Consider the following 14,318-nt stretch of genomic DNA (forward strand, 5'->3'; position numbering starts at 1 on the left):
TTTCTCTGTGGTGTGGTGACTGCCAAATGCCCCCTCTCACTCTGCTATTGTTAAGCATCACCCAGTCTCAGTGGTGCCATCAGGGCAGCCCCCAAATGCAACAGGGTGGGCTGGCATACCCGCATTTTGAAGGAAGTGAAATAATACACATGACCATTAAAAAAAAAAGAGGCAGGGGGAGGGAAGACAAAAGGGTGTTATGTCCTGTCTAGAATTATCTAACTGCACCTCTGCCATTCTGTGCCAGGTCTCTCCCTCACCAAATTGGATGATTGTCTTTCTTCCTTTCCATGACCTACCTACCCAACAAGGAGATGGACCAACTCCAGTTTATTTGAACATGTTTTTCTCTACATTGCTCCAAATAAAAAATAAAATTTCCAACTTCATGCCACCCAGGGCATGGATGTTTTGGGGGGTGGGAGGTTGATTTCAATACAACCTCTGGGTTCCACCATTGCTAATATAAATTACTTAGCTGGACTTCTTTGCAGATCAGATGGAGCCCCCAATGTGATGGAACCCTCTCGGACTCTGCTTCCATCACCTTTCACCATGCTGCCTAGATGCCAGCTCTAACAATATCACGGGTTCCAAGGCAGAGCCAAGCCTACGCTGTAAAAGGACTTGGCTGCAGAAGCTTCCACCAAAGCAGGGATATGGTTTGTCCGCCCCTACCAAGGCAATAAGGTCAGCCTCCTCCAACAGAGCTTCTGGTTGGAGAAGGAGGGGCGTGGTGGGACTGAGATGTGGTCAAAGGAGGACTGCCCATATGGGAATAGGGCCTGGTGTGACATCTTTTCTCCCCCCGCCTTCCCAAAGTGGTTTCTTTCCAGAATCCTCCCTGTTTCTAGGAATCCCCATTCCGGATGGGTTAGGAGTGGGGTGCGCAGGTTTCCAGCAGAAACGCAAGGTTTCTGGCGAATTAATTCGCCTCACCTCTTAAGGGGTGGTGGTGAGTCTCCCTTCCCCACTACTCCAGCCCTGTTATAGAGCGAAGGAGGACGGTTTGAATTCGTTGCCTCTTCAGAAATTGGGAAGAGCGACCCGGGTGTACTTTGCGCTTGGCGTTTGCCTGCCAAGCTTGGCGTATGGGCCAAGTTGGGGAAGGAAGGGAATAATGGGCATCTGTCGAACCTGACAATATACCCCGCCCCCACGAGCGCCCTTGTCCTTAGCAAGATGGACGACAATGTTATTTGTAAACGGGAGAGAGAGGAAGACGCGAGGAGGTGCCTCGCCGGCTCTGGGTAGGTATGTCAGGAGTAGCAGCTGTTCCTTCTTGTGTGCTTCTGAAGAGCATACATATGTAGCCGCTCAACATATGGCCCCACAAATCACGGTTTCTGGCTAATCCCCCCCCCCCCGTCCCCACAAGTTCCTGGCTTGTGGGGAGCGGAGGGAGAAAAAGCAGGACGCTGAGAAGTCTCCCTGGGCGCAACAGGTGTTCCGGTGCGCGCTTGTACCTTTCGCCGGCATTGAGCGCCGTTCAGCTCCTCTCAAAGGTTCGTTTGTCACTCCCTGAATGGGAGACCTTGTGTGTCTGCGTGTGCGTGTGGATTGGGCGGGGGGATATGTCAAAACAAAGCTCTGCCCGCTTTGGACTAGCCCCCAGCCCGTGCCTCGTCTTTGTGCTTGTGGGTCTCTTTCCTTCGCCAAGTGTGTTCCACGTGCGCCTTGCGTTAGCCCAGAATGGGACATATGGTGGCCCTCTCACCTCTCCAAAAATAATAAGAAAAAGTCTTCTAGGGCCTTTGAGAGATCCGGACGAGTTGATTTTTTTTATGGGTTATGTGTGTGTGTCCCCCCGATTGTATTGACACACTGGGAAACTTTGTGTGGGAAAAGCAAGCCAGACGGCCCTGTTATCTCCACGAGCTCTGCTCAGATTAAACAGCACCAGTTGGTCGCGGCAGCCTGCGAGCCGAGGCCCAGATTGCACGAACCCTTCCCCCGACGCCTGGCAGGCGAAAGGTGGGATGCTCAGCAGCTCCTCTGGTTACCATATGGTTTCAATAAAAGAAGACAAATAGGACTGGGCGATAGGGATTGCAGTAAACCTGTGATAAAGTAGCAGAAGGGAGGCCAATGTAAACGCCAGAAGGGCCCCAACTGGAAGGGCCATTTAATGCCAGCCAGGCACGCAAGCTGCCCGGACAGGTGTGAGGAAGAAGCCAAGGCAGCCCCCCCTCCTTACCCCGGTCGATTTTTATCACGTTTGTGGTAATATTGCGCTTGTTATGCTAACTATGAGTAAACAGAAGCCACCAGCCAATTGTGGCAATTGGAGAGAAGTTATCAGAAAATGGCACAAGAGGTGGGGGTGAGAGAAGGTGATCCAACAATGCCGTTGCCTTGTTTTTCCTGAGCAGGTGATGGCTGCCCCCAGCCTCATGATTAATGTTTCCCCAAAGCACTCCACTTTACAATCTCTTGTCATTATTTATTAAACGAAATCTATTTATTATTATTTTAGCAAACAGTGCTACCAGGTGGGGCTTTCTTTTCCCTCTTCAGCTTTTGTTTGGAGGACGTTTGAAGTGGGCAGTCTAAGGGGCTGGTAACTCGCTCACCAGATTTTTGTCATCCATTTGTGTGCAAGCAGAAAAATCTGCCAGGGCTATTCATTCCTCCCCTCCTTCCGCGTCCCCCTTTGTCGCAAATCTAAAAGGGCACGCAAAATTCGAGAGGGGAGAAAAGTCTCTCTGTTTCTCCCCACCCCCCCTCCAATTTCCCTTGTGGGGGGGGGAGACGGCAAGTCTTTCATACCTCCCTTTTGAAGGAAAAAAAGGAGAGAGAGAGAGAAGGGAATCGAATGGCTGTCACCAGAAGCACCTGGCTCACGTTAAACTGTGGCTCTTTCCCTGCGCCTTTGGAGACAGTCGTGCGTAAAAGGGATATCTGGGGGCCCGCAAGATACCTGCCGTATCAAGCAAACTGCAGAGTTTCCGAGTTTGCAGTTTCAGTTCTGGAGGTGGAGCTGTTTCAGCACCACCGCTTTCCACATAGGGATCTTTTACAGATTCCAACCGGGGATTTTATTATCGCAGTCCAATCCATCTCCACTTGGGAATGGTTTTGGTGAAGGGAAGTGGAACCCAGAAAAACACCCAAGCACGCCCGTTGGGCTTGACAAAGATTCCATCCCCGCTCCGATTCCAGCTCCGCAGAGGTCTCTAAGCATGGGAAGGAACTCCAAAGTTGGTCACTCACTGCTAGAGGCAGGAAAACTGACTTGCGCATAGGTGGCTCCCCAACCGTGGAAGAGCAGTTGCGCAAAATTCCGAGGCCCTTTTTGCGCACTGAACGGCCGCCTCCTCTTCCTTTGCTCCGTGCTTTTTTTTCAAAGGAAACCCACGTGTAGACCGTAGAGTACCAGCACCAACTCTCCCTGGGGATCTCAGCCCCCCCATGCTCCCAGCCACCTCCCTTTCTAGGGCGCACAGAGTGGGTAGTGGTGGAAACTGGATGCTTTCTTTGTGACAGGAACTATCTTTTTGTTTTTACTTTACTGGAGAGCTGGAGTCGAGGAGTCTTTTGGGGCAGAATTCTTCCCCCCCTGCGATTACCCAGACGAAAACGCTGGATTCTTGGTCTGCAGAGAGAGGGATCTGGCCACGGTGGGCTCAGAGGAAGCCTCACGGCGATGCTTCAGGCCTCGCCGATCGAGGGAGCGGAGGTACCCTCATGGGCGCCGGCTGGAGCAGGTGCGCGCAAAGGAAGGCCAACTGTTGCGTCTGCGTGCTATTGTTCCAATCCTCACGAGCAACTTCTCCTTTGGTGTCTGGTTGCATCTTTTGCACATGGCAGGGTGCCAACGCCTTTGTTTCCGCCGTTGACTATATGTGTGTGTAACTTTAAACGCTACCTGACAGTTAGCCTTGTTTCGCCAAACGCTCCCCCACCCCCCAACAGGCACTCTATGCAAAACTCAATCTAGCGGTTGCTTTTACAAGGCGCAGAGAGAGAGCGAGGGCTCGAGAGCGAGCGTGCGAGCTGCTCGCTTTGAACAAGGACGAAGCAACGAAGCATATCAGTGGAAGGAAACCAGCGAGGAGGAGGTGTGTGTGTGTGTAGGAACCAAAGCTACCCTCCTCAGAAAAACTGCCATATTTCTTAGGGTCAAATGAGATGTGAATGACAACCCTTGTGTGGCAGTTAGTGGATCAAACATGAATATAACATTTGCGTTGATGGATACACTAAGGATCGTCTTGTCCACCACAGCGGCCAGGGAGATGCTTCTGGGACGGTCACAAAAAGGGGATGAAGGTGATGGTGTTCCCTATGTTGCTTGTCCCCGGCATCAACTGGCACTGAAAAGCATACGCCGCGCCACCTTCCTCCAAGGAGGTCCCCTGCAGCTTTCATATCTGGAAGGGCAGGCATCTCCTCTTTCCTCCAAGCATTTGTGTAAACCGCCCCCACCCCGAAAGCCACGGGAGGCCATCGCCAGGTCTTGCTCTGTGAACTCCATAACCGTTGTGCCTCCTGCAAACAGGCACTTTCTTTCATCAGTCCTGAGCTTAATGGCAGTCAGTAGTGCCACTGGGACAGGGCTTTGGGGCAGAGGTCCAGGGCATGGTTCAGCAGAATGCGTAGGAGGGGCCCTACCAACTTGTGCCTGGCACATTTTGAAGCGAAATCATTCACATTACTACCTAAGCCAGGGGCAGGATTGAATCAGACCATTAAGTCCTGTAAAACTTCCTTGCTGCAGCACTGATGCCAATCGGCTTCATTGGGTGACACCTCCACGCGTCCTTCTATTATAAAAGAGGGAGAGAAAATGAACCTCAAATGCATTCATAATTTTACACACCTCTGCCATGTTTCCCCACACTCATACTTTTTGTTCCTAAACCAAAGGGGCCCAAATGTTTTAGGCTGCACTGTTAGATCCACTTACCTGGGAGTTAGCCCCATTGAACTCAGTGTGACTTACCTCTGAGTACACATGTAAAGGACTGTGGACTTTGCCTTTCCTTGTAAGGAAGGTTTTCCAGCTCCTTCACCAAACTCAGATCTCTTGGTACTAACAGCCTTAGTATCTGCTTTACACTGGAGCAGAATGAGCAAGTTGTAAAAATGTTTACTGTTGTTTAGGGGCCTCTTCCCATGACTTCTCTTTAGTGTGGTTGTTGTATACAAGAGAGACCACCCCACCCCTTCTGGGAGAGTGGCAAGAACCATTCTGTTGGGTTAGATCAGTAGTCCATTTAACCTGATGTCCTTTCTATGTTAATGTTCAGCACCAGTGTGTGTGGGGGGACCCCACAGGATTCGTCCATGTGGCAGATTCCCCCTCTTCCAGTTTGTGGCATGCAGCCCTGGGAAAGAGCAAATGCCAGCCCGCCCAGCAGATAAATGACAGCAATGGTCCCTGAGCATAATCCCAAATTTTTTTCCTTCTTTCCTGAGTACATTCCACTGAATTCTATTGGGGCTCGAGGAATCAAGCTTACAGTGGAACACTTCCATCCCATTGGTTTCATTTGCCCTTGCACACGCTGCATGCCTCTGGTCTGCAGATGTGAGAGACATGCTAAATCTCTTTTGTAGCTCCTGCTCAGATGGTCAATCCTGGTGGGCAAAGAGTCCTCAGGGAAAGCGTGCCTGGCATGAAGTGTGCTAGTGCAATGGGACATGCAGAACTACAATGGAGGTGGCTGTCTGAGGCTGGTATATAGGTTCCTTGGATACAATGTGCTGGAATCAGGAAAGGTGTTTCCATACCAGTCTCAGGTATCCATCCTCATCATGGTCACAGATCTCATCACACTAGCACACAATCCTCCCTGGGCACGTTCCCCCACTGAGAGCTCTTTGCCTGAGACTGACAGCCTGAGCAGGAGAAGGTGCATGAGAGATTTAGAATCAAAGAGTTGGAAGGGGCCTTGGAAGTCATCTACTCCAACCCCCAGCCCAGTGCAGGGTCTGCAATGTAGGATGTAGCTATAGCATCCCTGATAGATGGCTCTCCAGGACATGCTTTGCATGCAGAAGCTCCCAGGTTCAATCCTCAGGGTCTCCAGGTAGGGCTAAAAAAAATTATTGCCTGAAACCCAGGAGAACCATTACCAGTCAGTGTCAACAATAATGGGCTAGATGGACCAAATATCTCACTCAGTATAAGGCATCTTCCTATGTACCTCTGGCAAAGGGGAAGCCACCACCTTCTGATGCGGATTGTTCTACTGTCACACAGCACTTAGGTTGTATATTCACAAGTATAAGTCTACTCCAAGAATTTGACCCATATTTACAATCTACATCTGAGGCCCTCCTCGAGAGAGGTTTGGGGGAAAGGTTTTAAGTGGTGGCCCCCCGATTGTGGAATGCTCTTCCCAGTGAGGTCCACCTGTGACAAACAATGTCATCTTTTCTAGCCAGGTTAAGACTTTCTTCTACTTCCAGTCATTTGATAGCATATGATGGGGGTGTTTTAGGTTTTTATGTTTATCAGATCCTGGTGATTTTATTATCAATTGTTTTTAACTTGTTTTTAAATTGTTTTCAGTTTTTGAATGTGAAGGTTTCATATTATGTTTTATCCTTCTGTGAACCACCCAGAGAACTTTGGCTATTGGGCGGTATAGAAATGTAATCAATGAAATGAAATGAATGAATGTGTTGCGCATGTTTGCATGTACAGAGTTGGATCCACGATCTCCCTTCCACGGATGGAAGGGCTCCACTCACAGAAGGTGCCTATACTCAGTTTTTGGGATCCCCTCTCAGCACAGCTCACCCAGTTCAACAGGGTTTTCCCAACCTTCTGTGTAGCATTTTCAGGGGCTGTGGGGTCTGCTGTGGGGAGGAGGGAATTCCACTTCTGCCATCCCAGTAACACACACCTTAAAACTGGATCCAACTCATATGCTTATTTTGCATGACCTATGTCCAAGCCCTCAGCAGAACAAGTTTCAAAGGTCTGACACCAAAAATATATGGTGAGCAAACTCCTTTTGCAGAAGAACAGAAGAGGCTGATTTGTTGGAAGCTGAAGATACAAATGAGCACTGATTCAGCAATCCCTCACAGAAATAGGGGATCCAGTGTTCATACAGAGCTCCACTGCTCACAAGGGCTTTCCATTCATTTCAGTGGAGGGGACAAGAGTGTGCATGCAAAGGGATGCCTCAGTGGAGCTGCCTGCATCACCCACTGAAGTGAATGGAGAAATTTAAACACATGTCAGTTCCTTGTAGACATTGGAGTACATACATGAGGTTCTGAATTACAGCGAATGGCTTTCAAATAGGCCTTAGTAAATGTCGTTGTTGTTGTTGTTATCATCATCATCAATTTCCTTAAAAGCCTCAAACATTTGCAGAACAAAAATATATTAGACAGTCACTGGTATTGTCATGTTACAAAAGAATCAAAATGGGATATTACACCTTTGTCTACAATAAAGTTTATAGCTTAGTGTCAAAATTCCCCAGGAGGTCCACTGAATTGTATGTAGAATGGATCTTGACGGTCCTGTTCAACCATGGATTTATCAGATGACCTTGGCTAACTGGATTACATGTCCAGAACCCCAGAGCAAAAATGGGAATTATAGGGAGTAACATATTAATAAAGCTTTTTATACATCCAAAGTGCTGAAACAATGCCAGTTTAGAAGTGTGGGGATCACTTTCACAAGGGGTGTTGTTCTCTCTCAGCAACTCCTGAGCAAACCATTCCTTCAGTCGGGGAGACACTGACCACAAGGGGCTTTGGTTGGACAACTTTCTGTATTATATTAAGTACCAAGACACTGGAAGAAGAAATGGACCACCAAATTGCAATGTAGCAGAAAGGTGAGTGAAGCAATTCCTTGAAGTCATCTGTCAGAAATGATGAGATGGCAATTTGCTTTCGCTGTTTATTGCTAGCTATGGAGATGTTGTTGCATCAGTCCCGGCTGGAAGAGTTGATCTAAAGCAGAGGTGCAGAACCTCAGGCATGAGGTCAAATCCAGCCCAAGGTTCCCCAGATGCCTACACTCCCTTCCCCTTCCTTCCAACCATGGATAATTTGGTGGTTCCCAGCTTTTGTGTAGTTTTTTTCCCCCACTCTAGAAGTTTGAAATGCCTCTCCTAAGACAGTTTCTGTTGGAGGGACTAGGGCCATGAGTCATGAGTCACTTACCCTGAACTTGAAGGGTTAATATGTACCTGAGTGAGGTGGGAGGGGATCCTTGGGAGGTCCTTCTGTCTTTTCCTGGTCTCCTCCCTCTATTCCCCTATCTTCTTCCTTCTTCCTCCTGCAAGGGATGCTGACCATGGGGCTGACCTTGGCCAACTTATGTTGATATGTAAGTTTCCTGTATCTCCAGTAAAGGTCTGTTCTTAACCCACCACTCAAGTGTCTACATCCATGGCTACTGAGGGGGGCTGATTTGGACTTCAGTTTCTAGCAGAAAGAGCTCTAAGCTAGAATATGCTGGTATTTGGGGGATTTTGGTCCTGCCCCTTTTGCCTTTGGCTCTGCCCACCACTGGAATGTGGCCCCTGAAAGCTTCTCCAAAATGGAATTTAGCTCTTGGGCAGAAAGAGGCTCTGCATCCCTGATCTAAAGCGAAGAACCGAGGTTTCCTTTTCTTAATATGTTCCACTTTCTTCCTTTTAAATCGACTTATTTAACACAATAATCCGGAAGCCAATTTGCATGGTGCATGCTCCCCGTGGCAAATAATTTGATGGACAGGTCTGTGCTACCTTCAAATATTCCAGTGAGGCAGTTGTATATGTGTGTGCGTGTGTGCAATCCACACGGAAAGGGAAACCGGAACACATGAAATGGCTTGCAGTGTGGAGGCCATATGACTCCCATCAACCCCAGCAAACATGGTACAGTGGAGCAATGCAAAGAAATACAAAGATGGTGAAAGTGATATGTCTTTTATCAGAACATTGCCTAAGAATGTACAAGCTTTGAAATTACACAGAATCCATCATTATAAGCAGACTATGAGAAGGAAGGGAGTCCCATTCTCCACTATGTGCTGTGGGTTCCTTTGCAGGTTTACTCAGAAGAAAGTCCTGCTGAATTCAATGAGACTTACTCCTTGGGATGTGCGTACAGGATTGCATCCCTAGAGAAACAGTTTCCAGTACATATGTTTGCAAATACCTTTGGTCACTTTGGGTTGACAGTGGTTTGCGCCCCCCCCCCCCAGTTTAGCACTTGGATAAAAACAAGAGATTATAAGATGACGTTCAGTAGCAGAGTTGACATCTGTTGTCATGAGCAAATGCTGGAGAAACCACAATGTTTGGAATCCTACGAGGGAGAGTGAAATCTTCTGTCCTGTTGTGGCAGGAGAAATACATCAGGACAGAAGATCTGTTTGCTAGTTATTTCTGTGTCTGAACAGAATCTAAATCGGGCCTTCCCCAGCATGATGCCTTCTGATGTGTTGGGCAATGACTCCCAATTTCCATCACCCCCAGCCACCATTGGTCATGCTGGTTGGGAACGATGGGAATTGTGGTTAGGAATTATAGACACTGTCCCAAGTTAAGAATTGTTGTGGCTCTTTGCAGGGGTAGGCAACTTGGTGCCCTTCAAATGGTTTAGACCACAACTTCCACAATCTTTGACCTTTGGTCATGTCTGCTGGGGTTGATGGGAATTATAGTCAAAAACATCTGGAGGGTGCCAGAGTGCCCACCTCTGCAAGTATTGTTGCTTTAAATCAAAGTTCTCAGTGAACATGGGACGTTATATTGAGTTGGACCATTCGGCCATCCAGCTCTGTATCATTTGCTTAGTGACTGGCCATGGCTCCCCCGGGTTTCCGACAGGAGCCTTTCCTGGGAGGTGCTAGGAATTGAACCTGGGACCTTTTGCACTCAAAACATGTGCTCTGCCACTGAGCTATAGCACTTCTTATACATGGTACTCAGATATACTGGTCCTGCTCAGAAGCTGCTGTGCATAAAGTCAGCTGGCTGATGCTCTCCGTGGTCACATAGGTCTTTCTCCTCTCTCACCAGCAGTATTCTGTGACTGAATGTACTTTATTGTGTCAGGCTGCAGGTGCTGGGCCAATGGGAACATGCAGTAGTGCCATCCTGCTTGGCCAGCTGCCCTCACTAAGTATCAATCAAAATTGTATAACTTTAATTTTAAAAAAGTAGTATTCAAATCATGCTTTTAAGATGAGCCAGTGTGTGGTGTGTTCAGACGAGGACCCCTGCTCAATGTCCCACTCAGCCTGGCCTAGTCAACTCTTGCTCAGCTTAACCTACCTCACACGATTGTCGTGAGGATAGAAGGTGTGTGTGTGTGTGTGTGAGACAGAGAGAGAGAGAGAGGGAGAGAGAGGGAGAAAGAGAGAACTATGTATGTCATCCTGAGCTTCTTGGAGGAAGGATGGGATAAAAATGTTAACAAAGAAAGTAAAAAAATAAATTGAAATCTTAAGACTTACTAATAACACCAACAGCAGAATCCTGTGCATGTTTACCCAGAAATAAGTCCTACTAAGTTCAATGGGATTTACACTCTAATGAGTGGGTTTAGGATTGCAGCCTTATTTTAAATTTGTCAAATTGAATATTTTTATAGTTTACTTCCTCCAAGCCTAAATCTATAATTGAGAATGTTGGCATCTCCGACTCAAGTGCATAATTTTTTTGCAAGCAAATCTGCGTGCAGTGAATTTACTTGAGATTATCCTTTTTTTTTTTTTTTTTGGCTTCACCCAATTTCTACAGCATAGAACAAGTGTGAGCAATCTGTGGTTCTCCAGATTTTGGACTGCAATTTCCATTAGCTGTAGCCAGTACAGCCAATAGGGAGGGATGATGGGAATTGTAGTCACACATTTGGGGGGCCACATGCCCACCGCTGATCTACATAGTGCTTCTTTCTCAAGACAGACAAAAGAAAACACTCCCCCCGCCCTGTGGATACTTAAACTTATGGAACTCACTGCCACAGGATGTGATGATCCCCACTAGCCTAGATGGAAACAACAATACATAATAATAATAATAATAATAATAATAATAGGATTAGCCAAATTCATGGAGGAATATAGGTCAAGCAGCCCCTACCAGCCACGGTAGCTAAATGGCTCCTCCATATTCAGGAGCAGTGCGCCTTTCTGAATGCCACATGAATAATCTGTGGGCGATCTGTAAGGGTAGTTCATGTCTTCATGCCTCGTTTGTGGGTTTCGAAGGAGCACTAGCCTGGTGCTGGATTAGATAAGTCCTTGGTTCTCAGGGCTCTTCTTACGCTGTATCCCACCCCTGCAGTCACCCCCCCACCCCTCCTCACAAGAACCCATCCCACAATGGACCTTTCAGATTTCAGAGCGCAAGTTGTATCCAATGAGAGTCTTGCTTAAGTCCCGTTCATTTCAATGGGTCTACTCTAAGTAGGACTAACACTGGAAACAACCCGTTGGGTGTGCACGGTGGCCGTGTACGGGGGCACCTCGGGAGGAAAGATTCCACGAAGGCCAAAAGACCTCCTCCCCTGGGGCACACTGACGCCTAAGCTGTAACGGGACAAACAAGCCCCGCAAACGAACGACACGAAAGGAAAAGGCCGTGCATCTGGGGAGCGTGTGTTAGGTTACGCGGGCATCTCCGACGACGCCTCCTCCGCGCCCCCCCCGCGCCCCTCGGCGGGCCTTTGTCGGGCCGCCAGCTGTGCGCGGGGCTCGCGTGGCTCAGCCCGGCGGCGCCTCGCTGATTGGCTTCTGGCGGGCGCTCGCGACGAGGCAGGCACGCTCCCCGCCGGCCCGATAAGATAAAGCGTGCCAAAGCGCCCGGGCGCGGGGGGGAGGGGGGGCGAGGAGAGGAGCCACACGCTGCCCCGATCAGGAACTCCCGCATTGCCTCGGCGCGCTATATATATAGCGGCCCAACGGCGGTCGTGTGCCGGACCCGCAGCCTCCGCTCTCCTGCCGTCGGGGCCGGCGCTCTCCTCTCCGGCGCCACGCTGGGCGGCGGCTGCTCCTCCCCCCGCCCCGAAAGGCACCAGATCTTCGCCACTGGCCGCCTCAGGTAAGGAGATCGACCCGTGTATCCGTCGGGGCTTAATGGCGTGCATCCAGTGTCAGTCTACCTTAAGTCCCATTCATTCATGGGTCTACTCTAAGTAGGGCTAACAGTTGGCACAACCCAGTGACTCCGTCGAGAGATGCCCACGGAAGTCACACCCTCTCCTTCGTTTTTAATCTTAGAAGATCCGGGCGAAGGCGCTCTGCGTATGCCTAGAGGCGCTCTGTTCCCCCCCCCCCCCGCAGTCCCCAAATCCTCCAGATCGTTAAGCGCTGCGAACAGGTTCAGGGGCGGCTCCGATGGGGATGGGCTCATTTCTTCCGAGGGAGGGAAGCGATTTGCTCCTTGGCCAGGATTTGCTCCCTGAAGTGTGTGGAGCCCTTCACACTTCAGGGCTGGTGGACACTTCTAAACCCTCCGCTTCCAGCCCCGCACGCGCCCCAAGCGGCAGCCTCGAAGGGGCCCCTTGAAAAGATAACAGTGGACAGCATCTCCTTACACCGCCACCCTATGCCCATCCCCCCGGGGCGAGTCGAGCCAGGGACGCTCCTGCGGCCGCGGCCCGCGCGATGCTGTCCCACCCCGGGCACTAACGCGGCCTCCGGGTCACTCCGCTCTCCCTTTTGGCAGGATGTCTCCCAAAACGGCCGCTTCGCCAGCCTCGCAGGGGCCCGGCAGCGAGGGGGAGCCGCCCTACGCGGGCATCTCCGACGACGACGCCTCCTTCTCCTCCGCCGCCGCCTCCTCGCCCTCGCTGGCCGCCGGCAGCCTGCCTTCGTCCCCCGGCCGCTGCCTGCTCCTGCTGGAGGCGGCAGACAGCAGGGCGGCCCGCGGCGGGTCGCCCTCGGCGGCAGGCAGCTACCCCCACTCCAAGAAGGCCAAAGGCCGCCGGGGCCGCGGCAAAGGCAAGAGCGACGCGCCCAGCAAGGCCAAGCGGAGCCGCCGCATGAAGGCCAACGACCGCGAGCGCAACCGCATGCACAACCTGAACTCGGCCCTGGACGCGCTGCGCGGCGTCCTGCCCACCTTCCCCGACGACGCCAAGCTGACCAAGATCGAGACGCTGCGCTTCGCCCACAACTACATCTGGGCCCTCACCGAGACGCTCCGCCTGGCCGACCAGAGCGCCTTGCCCGGGCCTAGCCACGAGGGCGCTTTCCAGGCCTGCGGCGGCGGCGGCGGCGGCCCCGACGGCCTGCCGGCCTGGCCTTGCCACTGGGACTCGCTCTACTCGCCGATCTCGCCAGAGGGCAGCCTCAGCCCGACGGACTCTGCGGAGGACGGGCGCCCTTTCCAGGCGCCCGGGGCACGGGGAGGCCCTGCCTGCCTCAGGCACGCGCCCTTCCCGGACTTCGTCTGATCGGAGCTCGGCGCCCTCCTGAGCCCCTCGGGCGGACTTTGCCCGCCATCTCTGCCTGGACCGGCGCCAGGCAAGGAGGCCTCGCCGACGAGGTTTGCTGCTGGGCGCGGAGTGCCTTCGCCCCAGCGGAGGAGAGGCTTGCCCCGAAACCTTTGCCTTAAATGGGAAATCTCCCGCCACTTCGCCGTGCACTTTTCCCGATGCCCCGTTTCATGTCCGCTGCCGTGTCCCTTGCCACTGTTTAATTTAGCCCTGTGTTTAACAAATGGCTAACAGCGCGATTCTATGTGGGTCTACTCAGAAATAAGCCCCATTGAGTTCAATGAGACTTACCCCCAAGCGTGTATGGTAACTTTCCCCCACCTGGTGCTCTCCAGATGTTTTGTATCCCAGTAGCCCCAGCCAGCATGACCAGTGGACAGTGATGATGGAAGGTGTAGCCCAACACATCTGGAGGGCTCCAGGTTGAGAAGGCTGGTGTATAGGATTGCAGCTGTAAAGGAGAATACCTACCCCTCATGTACACTGTGACTCCTACCCAGTGGAGGCTGGTGGCTCCGATGTCAGTGGGGTGGTGGATCCACTCCTGGTTTCAGTCAGGACCAGTCAGAACTCTAAAGGAGCTATCCAAGGTTCTGACAAACCCAGAGTGGATCCACTGCCCCACTGACATCGGAGCCACCAGCCTCCATTCCTCCCTTCCTCTAAAATGTAGAGGCCTTGGGCATTTGGAAGGCTCCAGATCAGTCACTCGGGAGCGATTAATCTGGAATATTTGCCACTCCCGAATCCTCAGTCACCCTCACTGATTTAAAATACTGTTCATAAGCATGTCGTGAAGGGTAGATCAAGGTGCCCTTTTAAGCTCTTCTCAAATCATCTGGGGAGGACACATTCAAGAGCACTTAATGTAGATTAGTGATCCCTCCCTCCCTCCCTTTAAC

The 14,318-nt window shown here is 51.0% G+C and overlaps 1 protein-coding gene across 1 annotated transcript; it reads left to right on the forward strand.

The window, feature by feature from the left end:
• The first annotated feature begins 12,645 nt into the window (after window positions 1–12,645).
• On the forward strand, window positions 12,646–13,374 carry NEUROG3 (neurogenin 3). The gene has a single exon (XM_084845642.1). It carries the CDS (start codon window positions 12,646–12,648, stop codon window positions 13,372–13,374), a length of 729 nt encoding a protein of 242 aa, XP_084701768.1.
• The last annotated feature ends 944 nt before the right edge of the window (window positions 13,375–14,318 follow it).

This window comes from Heloderma suspectum, chromosome 3, assembly GCF_057233095.1.
Source record: "Heloderma suspectum isolate Gila_16-S chromosome 3, 16-S_ref, whole genome shotgun sequence".
NCBI lineage: Eukaryota > Metazoa > Chordata > Lepidosauria > Squamata > Helodermatidae > Heloderma > Heloderma suspectum.